The following is a 21,606-nucleotide window of genomic DNA, read 5'->3' on the forward strand; positions in this document are numbered from 1 at the left end:
TAACAATAAATTAGTTCAAGTTACTTCTGATACTCAATTGTTAGAATTTGTGAAAGACTTGGTAGATGAGTTTCATGTGTATGTGGTCCATGCAGTTGATGAATTGGAAGAATTGCCTGCTCCAACTGGTCTTTTACCATGGTCTGATCCTGTTGATGAATTTGTGGGTATAAATACTGAGGGAACTGTGGAGAATGATTCAGATTGAATGGAGTTGATACAGAACTGCCTGGAGGTGATACAAATAAGAATGAAGTTGAATCAGATCTGCCTAGTAGTGACACAGATGTAGATGTTATTCCAGATGAAGATGATTCAGATGTTGATGAAGAATTGAGATCCCTTAGGGCTGAAAGGAGAAACAATAGGTGAGGCTGGTGTGGATAGAGGTTTTGAAGATATTGGAATAAATAAGAAGGATAGATATGTTGGCAGATTGGGAGGAGATAAGAAGTATATTAATAGCTCAGAATGTGATAGTGATGATAACATTGATATGCTAGATGCAGAAGCTGTTGGAGGTGTTGATCTACCAGGCAGAAGAAAGAGCAAAAAGGTCAGGTATGATGATCAATGTACTGTTGTTATTTTTGAACTTGGAATGATTTTTGAGAATGCTAAGGAATTTAGAAAGGCTTTGGCAAAATATGATGTTGAAAAAAATTATCATATTAAGTTACGGCCTAATGAAGCTCATAGAGTGAGAGTTAAATGTAAATTCAAATAAAAATGCAAATGGTTGTGCTATGGTGCTATTGATAGGGATTTTAGTAACTTTATGATTAAGAATTATTATCCTATACACAAATGTTTACCATAAAATAAGAACAAAATGTGTACAACTAAGTTCCTAGCAAGTAGATTCAAGGATGAAATAACTAAACAACCATCTTTGAGGATTTGGGAAATACAAAAATTGTGTAGGGATGAGTTAGGACTAAAAGTAGGTAGAACAATTTGTTACAAAGCAAAGATGATGATTCTTAGAGAAAACATGGGTGACTGGAATATATAATTTGCAAGGTTATGTGATTATGCTGAAGTAATAAAACAAACCAATCCTGGTAGTTCTGTTTCAGTAAGGATGGATAGAGAAACTGTACCAGGAAAGAATTTGTTTGTGTACTTCTATGTATGCTTGGATGCATTGAAGAAAGGGTGGAAGGAATGATGTCGAAGAATAATAGGATTTGATGGATGTTTCTTAAATGGTGTTTGTAAGGGTGAACTTCTTGTAGCAGTTGGAAGAAATGGAAACAATCAGATGTTTCATATAGCCTGGGCAGTTGTGGACAAGGAGACTAAACATAGCTAGAGTTTCTTTATCAACTACTTAAAAGAGGACATGCAGTTGGGTACTGGACAGGGTCTTACTGTAATGTCAAATATGTAGAAAGTAATTGTCTATTACTTTGATAATTGTAGATATATAGAAATGTATTTTCTTTCTTGAATTGTATTTTATTGTAGGGTCTTCAAGCAGCTGTTGGTGAACTGCTGCCAAATGCTGAAGTTAGAATGTGTGCTAGACACATCTGATCTAATTGGAGTAAAAGATAGAAGGAAGAGGAAAGGAGAAAACAATTCTGGAGATGTTCCAAGGCAACTTTTGAAGTGAAGTACAATGAAGAGCTTTACAAAATGAGTAGACTTGGTAATGAAATTAATGATGATTTATTGCATTATCCACAAGTGTCATGGGTTAGAGAATTTTTTCAAGAGCATTCCAAATGTGATGCAGTTGAAAATAACATATGTGAAACCTTTAACTCATGGATCTTATCATGAAGACACAAATCTATAATAACCATGTTGGAGGAAATTAGGAGAAAATTAATGACTAGAACTATGGATATGGTTAAGTTTGCTGACACATGGATATGTGATATTGCACCTATGGCTAGACTTATGTTGGAGGAGAATAAGGAAAAGTCTAGGGCATGCAAGGTGCTTTGGAATGCTGATGTTGGGTTTGAGATTGGAGAAGGGCAATATAGGCATACAGTCAACTTAACTAATAGAGTTTGTAGCTGTAGAACTTAGCAATTGAGAGGCATTCCATGCCAACATGCTATTTTTGCTTTGTACCACATAGAACAGGAACCTGAACCACTTGTGGAGCATTGATATAGGAAGGATACCCTCTTAAAGGCTTATAGTCATTTCATTCAACCAATTTCAAATATGAAGATGTGGTCTGAAACTAACAATCCAAGGATTGAGCCTCTTGAACCTAAGCAAATGCCTGGTAGACCTCTAAGAAATAGAAGAAAGAGTAAAGATGAACCAAGAAAGAAGTATGGAAAGATGTCCAAACAAGGGTTGAAAATTACTTGTTCCAAGTGTAAACAACAAGGCCACAACAAGAAATATTGCAAGGTAAAATAACTTATTATTTGTTTGTGCCTTTTTAAAATTTTTGTTGAATGTAATGAACAAACTTTATGTTTGATATTTAGGTTGGTGTCCATACTTCACAACCAGCTAGCCACAGTTCACAATTTACTGTTGGTCAAAGTTCACAAGGAAGTTGTCATCCTGAACCAACAAGCTCCTTCCAACCTGGACCAACAAGATTCAACCAACCTGCTTCAACAACATCAAACAGTCATGCTTCTTCAACAACAGTTTGTGGTGATACCAGTAGAGTTAAGAGGGCAAGGGAAACTACAAAAACAAGCCAACCACTACTATTGTGGATACAAGTATTCTTGTTACAAGAGAAATAACCAGTCAACTACCTACAAAGACAAGACAAACTGCTAAACAAAAAAGAGGAAGAGTTGCAACTGGAGAAGATTCTGCAAGAGGGGGACCAAAGAGGCCAACTAATCGTGGATCAAGTAATGTTGAATTTGGCATCTACACAAGTGCAAGTGGAACCCAAATACTAAACGTAAGTTTGTCACAAACTGTCTCTGAAATGAATGCAAGTTTATATATTAATTTTGGTTTTTTCTTCAAAAAACAGCATGGGACTTCAAGTCAAAGGATTCTACCAACATGTTTAAGTTATAAGGATGCAAGTTTAACGGGTATAGACCTTGGCTTTAAGCCTAGAGGCTTGAGATGGAAAAACAAGAATGTTGTCACCACTTCCCAATTGCAGCAAATGGCAAACAAAAAGAAGAAGTAGCACCAACTTAGAATAGGTTGATTTTGGGCCCTTATTTTGCTGTCTAATATTTTTGGAGTATGCTAGCTTTATTTTGGTACTAGTAAACACTTTTGCGAAGGTTGTATGTAGCTTTTGATTATGCTAGCTTTATTTTGGGGACCTTATTTTGGTACACTTTTTTGAAGGTTGTAGCCTTGAATGGTATGTAGTATAATGCTAACTTTGAGCTCATTATAGAGCATGCAATATAACTGTCCATATTTTGTGTAATTTGGGTGTTACATTGTGACGAATATGACCAATTGTGTAATTTGGCTATTTGCTTTTGGTGTTACATTGTGAGAACGAATTTGAGATTTGTATGTAGCCAAAAAACCAATTTTACTGCAACAACAACATAGAATTTCATTGAATCCAAAATGCACATTTACATAGAAAATTTACAGCAACAACAACATCAAAATACTACTAGATCGAACACCAAATACAACATCAAAATACTACTAGACCGAACACCTCAAGAACACTAATAATTAGGCTTCAATTTCCATATTCCAAACATCAGCAACCCAGTAGCAACGACACCAACAATAAATATACTTCTTGCTCGTTTTAATTTTTCATCAAAAGCATTGACTTTCTTCAACAATCCCCACATTACCCTGTTTGCTTGTGGAGGGTGTCGATCTTCATACCAAAGAGAATAGTCACAACCACCCATTTTCTATAAAACCAATCAAAAAGAATTAGACGCCAACAATTAATCATCTAATTGACTTGAAAAAAATAAGGGAAACAAAGAATTTTACCTTTGAAATTCTACAAGTAAAAAATCTACGCCCTGGATTTAATTGGGTCCATGAAGTCTTTAATAGTGCTTCATTACCACACCTACAATATCGACCTTCATCCACAGATGCCATGGAAGAATTAGAGAAGCTCGACATGAAAGTATTAAGGGCCAAGAATTAAATAAAGGCTGAAGAAGAGAGAAATTGGAAAAGAAGAGAGAAATTGGGGTCTTAGTTAGGATACAATTGGAGAAAAAATAATATAAATAGATGATATGGATTAATATTACCGTTGGGGACGCCACATCAGACGAAATTTTGATGTTTACGCGCCTTGAATCAGTGAAAATCACGCGACACTCCACCTGTGCAAAAAGTGCTAAAGTGACACATGGGAACCCTACATTAGGTGTTTAAAATGAAAATCCTTCAGTTGAGGTGTCTAAGTGAAAGATAATGCCAAGTTTATATTATGTATTAATTGTATACAATTTTTGTATCAACTGTATTATGACAATTTGTATTCTATCAATTGTGTTCATTGACGCAAATTACGTTCGTTAATACAATTATATTCAATATATGATACAAATCAACTGTATTATTTGTATTCAGACAATTATATTCGTATTTGTATCAACTGTATTCGTGATACTACAAATAAAACACATATTCATCCTCTCTCGATCTCGCTCACTTCTCTCCTCCTAAAATGTCGAATTCATTTACAACAAATATGCTAAACCATAAGTAGGAGTAGAAAATGTGATGGTTACAACCTTCCAAATAAAAACTGGCCAATCCATGGGTATACCATGAAGTTACAAAAGTTGTACCTGTGAACCAACTCCTACAACGAAATAGGCACAAGGAAAGAACAATAAATCGGACTAGCCCCACCCAAGAGAGAGATACAAGTCCTAGTAACCATGCCAAATAGTGATTCAACATTTCTGTATATTGAAACCAAACAATTTTAGCGCCGCTTTATGATACAAATCAGTTGTATCAATTATATTTGTGATACAATAAAAACAACATGTATTCAACCTCTCTCATCTCTTCCTCTCTCTTCCAAATGCCGTTTGCCTCTCTCCTAGTCTCGATCGCCTCTTTCCTTTCCTAACACGTAGACATAATTCATAATTAAATAAATTATAACTATAGATTTCTTATTAAATCCTAACTATAATCATTTTTGAAAATTCTTTTACGAATTAATAATTCGATTAGCTCGTAGGCCCAAAAAGCAAAGGGGGATAGGCGGGGGAATTGCAGTTTGATAATCGGGAATTCCCAATATTTAGAAAATTTGGAGCTTCCAAACTGTATTTTAACTTCTCCAATTCCAAATGGCGCCCGCCTATCCCACCTTAATATTTCAATTCTAGATCTATAACTTCAAACTTCTTTATTTTCCCCCCAAACCAAAATCCCCAGTTAGGGTTTTACTACTGTGGAGTAGTAGTATTCTTGTTCTTCTATGGCGTCCGAGAAAGAAACCCTAGATGACAAGAAACCAGAGGAGGTGATTGAGGAGCAACAAACAAAGGACAAGGAAAAGGAAAAGAAAGAGGAATCTTCCGTACAAGGACAAGAAGTAGATGAGGTAGACGAAATGCAAGTTGACAAAAAAGATGCAGAATCAGAGGAGGAGAAGGAGGAAAAAAAAGAAGAAAAACCAGTCAAGAAGGGGAAAAACAGAGGTGAGAGTACGGAAGAGCCTGTGACACTAATCACAAGACCAACTAGGGAAAGGAAAACTGTGGAGCGCTATTCTGAGTCTTCGGATGCCAGAGGTTTCACGCCTAAGCCATTGTCAATTAGGAAGGTATCATTCTCGACGCTTCAATTTTTCATTTTTCACTGACATCAGTGTCTTTTCAGTCACTTCTTAGCTTTTAGATTCTAACTGTAAATGCCTAATTTACATTTATAGTAATGATATGAATTTCCTCTTAAGAATTAGTGTGTTTAAATGCAGGGTAGTGGTACTCAGCTGAAGGATATACCAAATGGTATGATTTCACTACTGCTCAGTCACCTTGTTTTCCCTCTTCTGGGGCTAGGCTTTATTTACAGTTAAATGATAAGTTAAGTCAATGGATCTCTGTAAGGCAAGAAATTTGTTCTTCCTTTTTTGGTCATTACTTGGTGTATATAATTGAGGTTGTAATTTGGCTAATACACTGTTGTTTTAATTTGACATTTGTCATAGAGTTTAAGATTTTAATTTGACCTACATATTATGTTAGTAAAAGTAGGAGAAAATATGAAAATTGCATACATAGTAAATTACAGGAACCATGTTCAAGTAAAGCAGTGTTCACTTGCATAAATAAAAATGTAAATCTTATCAAAAGGTCGCTATCTGTTATGATTTTGATGCTAAGATTTACTTGGTAATAGTTGCATCATATTGAAGCTTGATACAAACTATTGAAATTTTCAGTGGCTTATAAACTATCCAAGAGAAAACCCGATGACAACCTGCAAATACTTCACAACATCCTTTTTGGCAAGAAATCAAAGGTGATCATTATCTTCTTACCTACAAACTCTTGAACCTTAAAACTTGAGATGCTTTCTTTTGGTTTTGTAGCTTGAACTGTGCATCTGTTTCTTTTGAATGAGGTTGAGGGTGATGTGTATACGACTTGGTGTCACTTATAATGTTGTAGGGCTTTGATGAGATCTTTGATGTTTTGCCCTTTTAGGTACATAGTTTGAAGAAAAACATAGGACAATTTTCAGGATTTGTTTGGGTTGAAAATGAGGTATCTTGCTTCTATCTCCTTTGTATTGTGTTCTAATTGTCCTTGCACTTCTTTTACTTATTTACACGTGGAATGATTGTTATCAAGTTCCTGAATAAGCCTTTTTAAGTGAATGTGTAATCAGATTATCTTTTGCCTACTTCATTTGTCAAGCAGGAAAAAGAAAGGCGAAAAAACAAAGAGAAGTTGGACAAGTGTGTTAAGGAAAAGCTGCTGGATTTTTGTGATGTCCTCAATATTCCAGTGAGCAGAACTTCTGCAAAGAAGGTATGTTCTGCAAATGGGTGCTTTTGTTGGCTGTGCAATCCGCTGCAGCTAAGATGTCTTAACTATGTTTTTCTGATCAGTCATGCTACTTGCATCAATTTTCAGGATGACCTCTCAGTGAAATTATTAGAATTCCTGGAATCTCTTCATTCTACAACAGTTTCCTTGCTTGCTGAGAAGGAACAGGTATGTAGTTGAATTTATTAAGCCCTCTTCCTGTATTTGACAACTTGAGTTTTAAGGAGTTGCCTTTTGTCTTTAACTTTTTTTGCCTATAAAATAAATTATGAACTTGTAATTTTTGTGTTTTTTTTTTAATGTTAGAAGGGTAAGAAGCAAAAGAGAAGGAGCTCAGCTAGCAAAAGCGCAGGTTCCTCGGATAAGTCAGTTAAGGTTAACTCTCAATCTCGTCCTTCTCTACTTAAATCAATCAACCAATGACAATGTTTGAGTAGCTAGAACTCGTGTTATTGATACTTGGTTCAGCATTTAATTTCTAGATGTTTTTTGATAAAGAATGGAAATGAAGCAAGATTTTAATTAAGGATCATGCTTACTAGTACCACCAAGGAGCTAATTAAGAAACATTTTATCATGTAGTTTGTATTGAGGATTTTAATACATATCAGAATTGACAAGTACTAGCCATAGGTGAGTCTTTGATAACACTAGCATGTGCGTCCTCTCTTTCCTTTTTCCTTTTGGTTTGTTTGGTCTTGTGTTTCCCATTTAAAAACTTCAGTACGAGAGAAATGATTGAACTTATCAAGCTAGGTTTGGTGTGACAAGAATCACATTATGGACCCAAGAACTCAAATAAAGAAATAATCATGAAGCTTAAAGAAATACGTGGTAGCTATAAAAAATCAGGAACCTTCAAGAAATATGAGGAAGCTATAAATAATCAGGAACCTTAAAGAAATATGCGGAAGCTATAAATAATAATACTAGACACGAAGAAGAATTGAAAATAAAGATATGATGAATTCAAGAATGAGTTTCTCACTTTCTTGTATTCAAGAACATATCAAGTAATTCAAGAATTAATCAAAGAACTTCAAGATAAGTCTAATTTTTGCTTGCCCCAACACCATGGTCATAAAAAAGGTCTAAATTTTAACAATAAACTCCTAACAAGAACAAATAGCCTAAACTAATATATCTTTGGTAGAGAATAAAGTCAAGCGATAGATTATGGATCTCGACCCACCTAAGATACAAAACACATTAAGCCAAGAGTTGTCACCTTTTTGGAATACCTAAAAGTAATATGATTTGATGGATTACCACATTAAGTTGATTCTTGAAGGTTGAAGAATAAGTTCAAGAGTAGCCGGCCACCCCCAAAAGTGCAAGAAAAGAACATCTTAATTATATAAACAATAGCTTGAATGTAATAACAAAAGAAGACACCCCTATTTATAGCCTAAGGGTAGCCAAGACAATGTAAAGAAACAAGGAAATAAACCTAAACAATGAAAAACAAGTCCAATATTCTTAGAAAAAAAGAAGAGGAAATAAATACTAACTACCCAGGAAAACATTAAAGATGTTCCTAATAAATTAGGGAACATTTCCAGAATAAACTAAGAAAAGAATTAGGGAAGTTCGACTTTGGAATCCTAACTCCACCAGGCATTTAAAATTAAGGAAGGCACCTTGATTTTGTGCTGATTTAGACACATATTTAAGGCATCTGTTGGCTGGTGTTTGGCCCCCATTCCACCCCCTCTTTGACTTCAATTTGAACCATAAAATAGTTGTGACATTTGGTTAGCCAATTCATCTATCTTAGTCTTGAGCTTTTCATCCACAATTAACTTATTTATTTCTCATTGAAGTCCAACAACCTTAAATTGCAACTCCATTCACTTAAGATATTGTTAACGACCTTCATAGAGCTTCCAAAGCTTCATTATTTTGTCCTTGATGCTATCATGGTGTCAAATCTTTTTTTGTTGCCTTTCCTCTTTTGTAATATGGGTAGTTAAGCTAGGTTAAGCAGGCCCCAACAGTTCTTTATCTTTTATCACTATTTTTCTAACACTTATCTGCAAATGCCTGTCATAATCCTGATGCTGAAGGTGTCTGAATTCTTTGTCATGTTCAAAACAGAAGCATCAGAAATCTGAAGTTGGGGCAAAACGCAAGTGGTCAGCAAAAACTGAGGAAGAAGAAGCTGATGATGAACAACTATCAGATAGTGGTGATGACTTTGAGAATGATGATGAAGCTCCTAAAGAAGGAAGTGATCAGGAAGAGAGTGGTTCTGAGAAAGGTGAGAAACAAGAGGAAGAGGAAGTGGAAGAGGAGGTGGAAGAGAAACCTAAGAAAAACAAGTCTAATGAGAAGGTTAATTCGAAGAAGAATGTGGGGAAAATGCATAAGTACCCCCTAGCCTATGCCCGAAATCCCAGACACACTTAACCTTTACTAAGGTCCTATTACTCCCAAACTTAATTTATCTATAATATTCTACCCCTTTTCGGCCTACGTGGCACTATCCTCGAAAAAAATATCAATATGCGTTGGGCCCACAAGACAGTGCCACGTAGGCCAAAAAGGGGTAGAATATTACATATAAAATAAGTCCGGGGGGTAATAGGACCTTAATAAAGGTTAGGTGTGTCTCTGGGATTTCGGATATAGGCTGGGGGTACTTATGCATTTTCCCGAAGAATGTGAAGAAGGATTCGAGGAGTAAAGCAACAGAGAAGACTAAGGCCACAAAAAAGGGCAGCTCTGCTTAGTCCTTGAAAAGTTCATCAAAGTCTACCCCTTCAGTTCAGTTTCCAAGAAAGGTGTTTCTGCTGCTGATTCAACATCTAAAGCCAAGAAAGAAAAGGCTGAAAAGAAAAGTAAAAAAGAAGAAACTGAATCTGTGAAGGAAAATTCTTCAAGCAAGAAACAATCAACCAAGTCTACTTCAAAGGTTTCTGAAAAAGGTGTGTAACTTCTTCTTTTTCAGTTAATATTAAATGTGTATGAGTCTTCTCTGTTGTGAGAAGCTAAAGTTCTTCAGGTTTTATTTTTTGAGATATTGTTGTGAAGAGTAACATTACACTAATGTGTTTTCTCCTTTTTCTCAAAATGAGTATAGTGATGTGCCACATAGAATGTATTTTAATGTCAATGATCAGGCTTTCTCCTTTTTCAAAGTCAGTATTGGGTTGTGCCATTTAGAGAGCATTTTTTAATGTAAGTGTTCATCCAGTATCTGATGTTCATATGTATTCTAAGATTGACAGAATGTCTGTTATTGCTCCAAACAGATTCTCTTATCAATTTTGTGTATCTTCCACTTCTCTGACTGTTGAACCTTTTGGAACAGGAAAAGGGAAAAGTGTAAAGAAGGCCAAGGCAGATCCCAGCAAAGAAGAATTGCATGCAGTAGTATCAATTATTCTGAAAAAAGTGGATTTTAACACTGTAAGTCTTTACTATTTACTATTGATAAAGTCATAGTACAGTTTTTATTTTGGAGAAGTACTTGAACTTCGAGCTTCTCATAAAAAAAGTGCTTGAGCTTTATACTGATTGAGGTTTCTTGCACTATTTAAAATGCAGGCAACTTTATCTGATATTATCAGGCAACTAGGTATGTTTTTTTTAAATGCTCATTCTACCTGCTATTCTATATTCTGTTGTACCGATCTCTCATTTCTGAACCTTGTTTTGGCACTTCATTACAAGTAGCCATTTTGATCTGGATTTGATGCACAGAAAAGCAGAGGTAAAAGTTATAATCACTGAAGTAATAAATAGCATGAGTGAAGAAGAGGAAGAAGATGAGGATGAACCTGAGGGTGATGAAGCAGAAACATCTGAAGGAGATGCTGATGCAGAAAAGCCCGAAGGTGATGATGATGCAGAAAAGTCTGATGGTGCTGACAGTGATGCTTGATTTACAAGTCAAGTCGAGTTTGCTACCAATGCAAGCTTGTTAATTGTTCTGATTTGCATGTTGTCCTCTGTATAGACATGTAAGCGAGAAGTTATACTGTTAGCTGCAAAATATACAAGCGGTGGCCTTAATAGGATAGTTGTAAGATAGACATTTTTGTGTTAGCTAATCTGTATATGTAACCTTAGGATTTCCTTTTCCCCATCTCTTGCTGATAGTCAGGGGTTTTGAGTTTCTTGGTACTTTTTAATTTTTATAACTATTGCAGATTGCCAAAGATTAGATATGGTGAATGACTAAGATTCTGTATCATGTGTATTGTTGCTGAATAAAGAGATAAAAAAAAACTCCATGATGGCATGGAAGGCTTGCATGATAATTGCTATTATAGTCTTTACCTGATGTTTCCATGTCTTGAGTTGTATTTGACTAAACTTAGGAGGAACTTTTTTTTTTGCCTCCTTTGTCCAAATTAAGTGTTTGACATGCTATTGTTATATTTTGCATTATATTCTTGAATGTTATGTAAATGCACATTCAGTTATGGAGAAAACTGTGATGAACTTGCTGGTTCATTTCAAGACCTAATCATATATGTGCTTTGAAGATTCTGCAGACAATTCTTCATTCAATTATGATGTTTCTGGGTTATGATGCTTTTGAGAATTTGATGTATTCCAATACATCATGATTCACGATAACTCAGTTCAGTCATACTTTTTGGCATCCGTAATGAAATATTTTATCATGGGTAGGCGTGATAAAGTTTCATGAAAACGTGACTCATCCAATTAAGTGGGTTAATGATTCACTCATTTATTAGACTAATTGATCTTGATTCGTTGAAATTCAGTACATCTACAAGCTGGATGGACTTGTGTCGAAGTATATGGTCCAAATTAACTCATAAGAAATCTTATAAAAAATTTAAATAATTTTTTTTTGTTTGATGTGTTTTATTTAAGTACCTATAATATAATTAAGAAAAACTTTTTATACTAATTTTATTTGATAATTAAACAAATTATAAGAAAACCAATAAAGTGGATAATCATTCCATTTTTTAACCCAATGCCAAACTAATTGATTCATAAAATTAGATAATACTTACATAATGTCTTTTTTGTTACTTAGATATAAATAGATGACCGACAATTTGACAATCGACTTGAAGCTATTGCTTAATTTGTTTTGGGTACAAATGCAATTGTCAATTTATAGGTTTTGGTCAGGGGTCTAGTTGGGCTCTGTTTACATGTATATCACACTGACAATAATTATTTGGTCAACAACTAATTCTAATAGGATTAGAGATATGTTTAAAATTTAAAGCTTATGAATTTTTATAATAAACGTTGAGTAAATATTGTAATACATAAGGAAATGCCATTGATTTCCCCACACACGCATGCAATGTTTGAGCTGAAAACAGTAGCCTCGTACGAACCCATTGATTCTACCTGCGTCTGTTTATTACTAAAGTTAAAGTTTTTTATTTTTTGAAATGCCATAACGCAATAATTGTTTAAAATATGCATAAAGAGATTGCTATATGATAATTAATGCTTATACTCCACTTCTCTACTTAACCCATTGATTCTACTTATGTCTGTTTATTGCTAAAGTTAAAGTTTTTTATTTTTTGGAAAGCCATAACGCAATAATTGTTTAAAATATGCATAAAGAGATTGATTTATGATAATTAATGCTTATACTCCACTTCTCTACCAATAAGCAAAACAGTACAACTTCTGCCGAAATTTATTAAATTTATAAGAACTCACTGGGTTCAACGATAGACGATAGTGAATGAATCCACTTAAGCTTTGTTGACCTTTTGTATGGGTCTGTTTCTCCTTGGGCACAAAAAAAAATTGATTATTTTTTCTTTCTTTTTTTTCGTTTTGTTTTTTTGTTCTTTTTTCAAAAAGAAGATTATTGAAAATCCATAAACTTTAATTTCTGAATCCGCCTTTACTGGGGTGAATTACATACACATATCACATATCACATATCAACTTTGACTTGTCAAAACTTACTTTTAGATTATTTGAATGCAAGCAAAAGATTTTTGCACGAAGTTTCCAAACATTAGTGTATGAAGTTTTGACTTTTGACATGTCATGTCTCTTAAATATCTTTCAAATTTTATATGAAACATCAAAGACATTGACATTTTTCAATATGCCAAAACGAAAGTAATTTTTCATCCCTTTCAAGTTTCAATATTTCCAAACTTTTGCTACGATATCCACTTGAATTAAACTCAGTTTTTCATGGTCCAAAAACAATATTACTTATGACTTCTTCAAGCTAGCAACATCGATCATTTTAATGCTGAAAATCCTTAACATTTTTTTAAAAAAGACGATCACACCTAATAAGTCAAAAAATAAGTTAATATCTTAAAAGATCATTGAACTATGAGAATTTATCTAGCAAAGTCATTGATTGTATAAAAAAAATCATTCAACTTAAGGTTACTATCTTTAAAAATCACTCAACTACATTCCTCACTAAAATAAATTAAGCATGACAAAATAAATTGATTTTATGCCATATTGTAATACCTTAAACTTGAAATTAATTATAAAAATAATGTGGCTTACAAAGCTTTCTACGCAATATGACATGATAATTTTAAAATTTATATAATGATAAAAAGAAGGAAAACAAGAGCAATTTGGGCACGAACATTTTTTATAAAATACGTCAGAATGTCAATTGATGAACTGAATGGAATCATTCCTTTCACTTTTTTTTGTTTGTCTACAACCACAAGTCCGGAAAAATACAATTTGAGTCAGTTATTTGGTTATGAAAAAATATACATATTTTATTTTTAAAAAATAAAGTTGAAATTGAAATTAGAATTGTACTTGATCATACTTTTGCAATAAATATATGGAATTTAAATTTATTTTTTAAAAAATACATGAAATATGATTAAACATGAAATGGGTTATTTCATAAATTCATTTCGTAAGAAGAATTTTAGCATGAATAATATTAAAGAATTTTCCAAGAACAATTATTTTTTGTAAGAACTTTTAGAGAAATAAAGAAAGGAGAAGCATAATGGGTTTAAATTTTTTTAATTTATTTATGGGGTCCGTGTTTATATAACATAAAAAATAATTTATTTTGTTCATATCTAATTTATTTTAATAAGAAATGTTGTTGAGTGATTTTTAAAGATAAAAGTCTTAAGTTGAGTGATTTTATTGATACAAAACAAAATTCAATAACTTTGCTAGATAATTTCTTATAGTTCAAGGTCCCAATTAATTTTCTTGGATTGTGAAATGTGAAACTTCCCTAAATTGATTAACCATTTTAGTACCCAACTCTTATAGCTTCTATTACAAAAACAAGTTTTGTTTATAACTACAATAGTTTACCCCTAATGTTACATTGTTATTACCTTACGTTAAGGTTATTGTATTTGCATAAATGATTAGATTAAAACCTACTTATTTGTCTTATTGTAGATGAGAACATATTTTAAAGAAAAGAGGATTCAAATAGACAAAAGCTACAAATATTGGAAAATATGTTACTTTTTAGTATAAAATATTAGACTAAGTCATTGATCAACTTAATTTGGAGGCCAACTCTACCAAACTATACAAGAGTTTACTTCAATTCTTACGCCACATTTTTTGAATTGGTACCATTTGGTTTTGGGGCCAGTAGCCTACCACACCCATATGACAACAACAAAATCTCATTCTTCAAATCAAATACTTTGAAAAAATAAAAAATTAGAACTTTTTCCATTGTCATTTTTTAATTAGTGGTTGTGTGTGGTTAACTTGCATGCACCTCACATATGGATCAAGGACGAGCTAGGGGGTTCACTGGAAAAGGATTAAACTTACTTTTTATGTATATATAGACTTAGGGTCCAAACTAGAAGTTTGTGTATGAATTTAGTTATCGTCTCAAATAGTGTATTTATATTAAGAAAATCATTAAGGTTAGAACCTGTCGTTTTAAAATCCAGAATCCATAAAATTAAAATTTTAACTTTATCTTTATTAATATAATAGATGTTATGCGTTTACTTCTTTATATATTAAATTTCATAAGTAACAATCCAGACTCGACCTCTACTACTTAAACCTACTGCTTCCCGGCCACCAGCACATGTAAAAAGCAAGTTTGTTCATCATATACTATCTACATTATCATTTATTGTTAATTTTTTTTGCAATTTATTTCTTTTAAAAAACTTTTTCTTTTTGTTTACGTACCCAAATTTTCTCCTCTACCATTTAGACAGCTTAGCGTATAAATAGCTTTAATTAGTAATATAAAAAAATACAGCTCCTATGGTCCTTTTCAATAGTACACATTTTTGTTAACCAATACTCAACAAATAGTCAATAGTCCAACTCATGCATTTCCTATATATATATATATATATATATCCAAAGTCATTTATCTCCACACTCACAAGTATACCATTTCTAGACTCAAAATATCAGAACATTAACTGCATTTTTCCCCTGTCTTTTAGGTACTTTTTTTTAGTTTTTGTTGTGTATCTTATTTTTCATGCCACTTCAATTTCTTTAACTTTTTTATTTGTTTCTTCAAAAACAGGATTTTTAATTTGAGAAATGGAGAATGTTAAAAACAATGTTGCTATTGAGCTTATTGTGAAGCAAGGAGTGCCAAGTTTGGTGGCACCAGCAGAGGAAACAGAGAAGGGGCAATATTACTTATCAAATCTTGATCAGAATATAGCCGTGCCGGTTCGAACAATTTACTGTTTTAAATCAGAAGAAAAGGGGAATGAGAATGCTGCTGAAGTGATGAAGGATGCTTTGTCAAAGGTTCTTGTTCATTATTATCCACTAGCAGGGAGATTGACAATAAGCCAGGAAATGAAACTTATTGTGGACTGTAGTGGAGAAGGGGCAGTTTTTGTTGAGGCAGAAGCAAATTGTAACATAGAGGATATTGGTGATAATACTAAGCCTGATCCTGTTACACTTGGCAAACTTGTTTATGATATCCCTGGTGCTAAAAATATACTAGAAATGCCTCCCCTGGTGGCTCAGGTACTATGAATTCTTTCTTTATTCGGTTGATTTCTCAAATGATCACTTAATTCAGAGTTATTAGTATCTCATTAAAGAAAGTGACTTTCTGAGATAATAACTATTAGTTGAGTGACATCTGAGAAACCAACTCGTGGTTTGTTTTAGCCCATTTTGCACAATAGAAGTTTATGAATGAAGGGAATTCAATTGAACCCTTTATGATAAAGTTGCTCTATTGTGCAATTCTAGGATATGCACATGACTTGTGTTCACAAAATCACTTGACCAACAATCAGTGGCGAATTTAGAGCCAAAAAAAAGGGCAATCGCACCCGTGCTCTCTTCGTAAAATTAGATATTTTATATGTATATTTTTTAAGATTTTGTATAATATTATATTCTTGCACCCGTACTACAAAAAGTCTAAACGGTCCACATGGTTAAATGTTGAGCTTTTGACCTTGAGGATTAAAGATCAATTCTCACTTCAATACATGTTACTTCGTGCACCCATGTTCGAAAAATCCTAGATTCGCCTCTGCCAACAATCCAAAACATGTATAAATAACTTAGCATTCAACCAAGTGCGCTATTCAATCTTTTTGAAGCATGGATGCGCGTAGATAATATGAGCTCAATTCTAACTAAGTGATAATATATTCTCTATTTTCAGGTGACAAAGTTCAAATGTGGGGGATTTGTGCTTGGTCTGTGCATGAACCATTGCATGTTTGATGGGATCGGAGCGATGGAGTTTGTGAATTCTTGGGGTGAAACTGCTAGAGGTTTACCTATCAAAGTCATTCCATTCCTAGACAGGAGCATACTCAAGCCTAGAAATCCACCAAAGCCTGAATATACTCATAACGAGTTCGCTGAAATTGAAGATATATCAGACTCTACTAAACTATACCAAGAAGAAATGCTGTATAAGACCTTCTGTTTTGACCCTGAGAAGCTTGAACAACTAAAAGTAAAAGCCAAAGAAGATGGCAATGTTACCAAATGCACTTCATTTGAAGTCCTTTCAGCTTTCGTCTGGAAAGCACGAACTCAGGCATTACAAATGAAGCCTGATCAAAAGACAAAACTTCTCTTTGCTGTAGATGGAAGATCAAGATTTGATCCCTCAATTCCACAAGGATATTTTGGAAACGCAATTGTTTTAACTAATGCACTCTGCACTGCTGCAGAGATAGTCGAAAATCCACTTTCTGTTGCTGTTAAGTTGGTTCAAGAAGCTGTTAAATTGGTTACAGACAGTTACATGAAATCTGCTATAGACTATTTTGAAGCAACAAGAGCTAGGCCTTCTTTAACTGCTACTCTTCTTATTACTACTTGGTCTAGGCTTTCTTTCCACACGACGGATTTCGGGTGGGGAGAGCCTATTGTATCAGGGCCAGTGGCTTTACCAGAGAAGGAAGTTTCTCTGTTTCTTTCTCATGGGAAAGAGAGGAGAAGTGTCAATGTGCTTCTTGGATTGCCAGCTTCTGCTATGAAAACATTTGAAGAACTTATGGAGATCTAAACAGCCATATTGCAGCTCTAATTTGCCATGAAATTTACTTTATTTATGTGTAATTGATTGTGTTTTTTACTTTGTGGTGTTGTTATTATTGGTACTTTGTATTGTTATTTCTGTTTGGCATCAATTCATGCTCTTTTGCTTGTTTCTAAATGTTCATTTTAGCTCCATCCCATTGAGATCAACAGTGGTTCTCCATCAAACTTTTTTTTTTTTAGTACACATCACGCGTTGCTCTTTTACCACTAGACCAAAGCCTTAGTGCTGGTTCTCCACCAAACCTTCCACTTATTAAAATGGCAGCTAGAGTTTATAGATGTGATAATATTGCTAAATAGTATGAGTAAATCATGTTTTATAACATAAATTTCTCATTAGTTCACGATGGGAAAAGTATAAAATCAATCTATCAAAATCATGAAACTTTGCTTTGTATAAAAAAAAATCACTTAATAAATCTAACATTAAATATAGTATTCAACATTACAAAATAAATAAAATATATATTTGTCTCAAGTAATCATGAACCCAAAAATAAATAAAATGATAAAAACTATTTATTAGTTGAGAAATTTCAGAAATAGCACATAATAAGGCTATATAGCTATAGTTTTGATAATAATGCTCGATTTGTATTTGCAAATAAACAAACAGGGTAAGTATATACATATGAAGCCTGCGATTTATATATTTCGCTTGCCCGTTTGTATACAAATTCTATAATTATACATTTAGAAATTTTTCAAAACTCTGTATATTTCGCTTGCCAATATACAAACAAGGTAATTTACTGTGATTTTTTTATAAATCGTATACAAATAGCTAGAATAAGCATATACAAATTCTGGATTTATACAAGAATCAAATTATACAAATTCTGAATTTATACAATCAAGACTGAATTATACAAATTCTGAATTTATAGAATTAGAAAATCAAATAGCAAAATTTCGCTAAATAGCCCCAGATTAAAAATAATCGAAACTATAGCTATATTACATAATATACTCTAGATATTTGTCATTTCACATAAATTTCCCTTATTATTATACCCGACCCATCCACAAATTGGCTTTAAGCTTTGTCCAGGCCTATTTTATCTTATCAACGACATTTTTTTAGTTCTTGGGTGTTGAAGTCTTTTAATCCATTCTTAATAGATTTCAACCTCCTCGTACATGTCCTGCATCCCTCTTATTGGAATGCTCTAATTAACCAATTCTTTATCCACAACCAAAAACTACATTATTATTTTATTTTAAAAAAAACACTCAAATACTTCTATCATAATTACTAATTCCATATGCTTAATTTTTTTTAAAACTACATGATTAATTATACAAAAACTTCTATCATAATTACTATTCTACCTATAGTTTGAAATAATTATATATTGTCTCACTAACTAAAAGTTTTATACCAGATTTCAACTCAAATACACTTAGATACATAAATTTTTGCTACCAGATACACTAAAATAGGGAAAAAGGTGAGTGAGAAAGGAGGGAGACGAGCGAGATAGTCTATGTATCCCAGATATATGTGAATCACACTAGATACATGTATGTGGGATACCATGACATTATGAAATGCATATACATAGGGAGAGAGGCGAGGCAGAGAGGAGAGTGACAAGTGAGGTAGGAGAGAGTGAGTAAGAGAGGAAAGTGATGAGTGACATAGGAGGGAGGCGAGAATCAGGTACATGCGAATCCATTTGGATACAGTGTATCTAGGACAAATTACACCTAATTTTGAACCCATATATCTGAACTCCAAATTATGATAAGAAACATATTATTATAAACTAGCATGAATCTAAATAATTAGCTCATAAAATAGTGGAATTTATGTTAATTGCCCTTAATTTTTTGTATACATCACTTTTGTGTTTTATCTAATATTTAACTACTAAAAAGAGTGACTTGTCTTGATCTCATTGTTACATGGGCATTTAATGCCCTACACATCAACTCAATATGAAATCTCTCTCTTCACAAATTGTGCACGTTTTGAATAAGGCAGTTGACAATTTTAATTCACACAAGATAATTTATGTGCATTAATTATTTCAAAGCTTATGGGTCTCTATCTCTTTGTTACTTTTAGTTGTCCACCAAAATTTTGTGTGTTAAATTAGGCCATCAAAAGGCAATTTGAAATTTGGGTAAAGACCATAAGAGCCCTTATGTTTATCAAAATTCAAAAGGTATCACCTAGATTTCAATTGTCATTATGGTACTCCTTCCTTCTGTCCAATAATAGTTGTTTGTTATTGACTTGACACACTCTTTAAAAAAAACATAAATAAAAGGGTAATTTTACTATATCACTCTTTAAATATAATAAATACATGTTTTGAACAATGTTATAGGGGAATAACTATAATTAATGATATAAAATAGGAATTAAGTGTAAAATTATCATTGATTTCATAAAGTAGACAAATATTGTTGGACATTCCAAAATAGTATAATGGACAACTATTGTTGGACTTAAAAATAGTCATTTTTGTTTAGGGGTGGACATAGTTTGGATCCACTCAAAATCCAAATCGAAATCTGAACTTTTTGGATTATTGAATATCCAAACCGAAATTTAAATTGGATATCTAATTTAAAAATTAAAAATTCAGACCAAAATTAATCACTTTCCTCTAATTAAAATTTATGAACTAATATTGAATTTAAATAAACAGTGGCCATCTATTATATGCCCAAGGAAAAAAATAATCTTTATACAATTTACTATATAATTAAAAAAATTGGCATGCAAGTGAAGAGGAAACCAGAATACTTGTGATATAGCTATAGACACGTCAAACACACACAAATAAGGCCCGTAGGAAAATAGAGCCAATTAAGCACCATATATTTGTTTGTTGTTGCAAAATATGTATTTATAGCATAGATTTTCAGACTCACAGGCCACTGGTAATTTTCTGCATGTAAGCATATCACACATATCCGTCAAAATGGTGGGACTGCTTCATTCTTAACCAGAAGTTTTGTGTTCAAATCTTAGGAATGGAGAAAATTATATAGGGAGTGCTACCCCCGAATATGCTCTGCAATGCATGATCAGAATTTGATCGGAGCTCTAATATAAGCTCCGAACACCAAATGAAAAAACAAAACAAAAAACAAAATCGACGAAGCAAATTCAACTTAATATGTCTGCATACACACGTGTATAACTATAAGTGCGGCCTACAATCTCCACATACCTTTAAAAGAAACATATTTTTTTTTAAAAATAAATCAACTTCTAATTAGGTAAATATGCTATGGACATATTTTTTTTTTATAATACGGGTCATTCAGATCAGCTTGCACGTACCACGACTATATTTTTGTTTTTGCTGAGATTTGAACCTTGATCTTTTATATTATATAATTTTCACTTGCTTCATTCATCGACATTTTTGGGTGCCTCTATTAACATACTTATCATCACGCACAATTGAAAGAGTTGAGGCGTTTGAACGATCTTGGTGGAGTGAGACTCTTATAAGAACCATAACCCTTGGCCATTTGGCTATTACCCAAACGCCTACTAGGACTAAATAATGGACTACATGATCCACACCCTATTGAATCATCAATCTCTTTCTTATTGACCATATCAGCCAACACTACATAGAAGTAATCAACATCACAAGGCAACAAAATTGGGCCTTGGCTATAGCTATAACCATACTCTTTTTCAGCATCTTCAAGCAATTTCTTGAATAATGGATGGTTTGCATACTTTGTTTTTATAACAAACTTCTCTTTATTTGGCCCAACATAAACCCAAAAACACCCTTCTGGAGCTATTGTACTTGTGCTTCTCCCATGCCATGATTTGCTCTTGGACAAATTTTCTCCACCTACTTTCTTCATTGGTAGATATTTCTCCAACTTCTTAAGCATTTCACCAATATTCATTCCCTCAATAAAACAAATTACAATCAATCCAAAAAAATCTTTGCACACTCAAAACTACGTACCGAGTCACCAACAACAAGACTCTTTCTACTGGCGTGGCGCTGTTCGATGATTCTGATCAATAGAACACGAAAAAGATCATTGGTTTGGTGTGTCAACCTCTATCATAAGCTAAATTGAGCATATATCTCATTTTTATCCTATTTTGATTGTTCATATATATACCTTTTGTAAGAATTCT

General features: G+C 33.1%; 2 protein-coding genes and 1 pseudogene across 2 annotated transcripts; 2 read left to right on the top strand and 1 right to left on the bottom strand.

Moving 5' to 3' along the window:
* Window positions 1-5,356: 5,356 nt before the first annotated feature.
* LOC125813803 (DEK domain-containing chromatin-associated protein 1-like) lies at window positions 5,357-11,195 on the top strand (annotated as a pseudogene).
* A 4,270-nt stretch (window positions 11,196-15,465) lies between these two features.
* Window positions 15,466-17,589, top strand: LOC125813966 (omega-hydroxypalmitate O-feruloyl transferase-like). The gene is made up of 2 exons (XM_049493447.1): window positions 15,466-15,926; window positions 16,582-17,589. The coding sequence occupies exons 1-2, from the start codon at window positions 15,483-15,485 to the stop codon at window positions 17,437-17,439; spliced, it is 1,302 nt and encodes a 433-aa protein (XP_049349404.1). The 5' UTR covers window positions 15,466-15,482; the 3' UTR covers window positions 17,440-17,589.
* Window positions 17,590-20,888: 3,299 nt separating this feature from the next.
* LOC125814010 (auxin-responsive protein SAUR50-like) lies at window positions 20,889-21,380 on the bottom strand. The gene has a single exon (XM_049493487.1). The coding sequence runs from the start codon at window positions 21,363-21,365 to the stop codon at window positions 20,889-20,891; it is 477 nt and encodes a 158-aa protein (XP_049349444.1). The 5' UTR covers window positions 21,366-21,380.
* Between the last annotated feature and the right edge of the window lie 226 nt (window positions 21,381-21,606).

This window comes from Solanum verrucosum, unplaced genomic scaffold, assembly GCF_900185275.1.
Source record: "Solanum verrucosum unplaced genomic scaffold, falcon-dt-bn FXZP01000205.1, whole genome shotgun sequence".
In the NCBI taxonomy this organism is placed as follows: domain Eukaryota; kingdom Viridiplantae; phylum Streptophyta; class Magnoliopsida; order Solanales; family Solanaceae; genus Solanum; species Solanum verrucosum.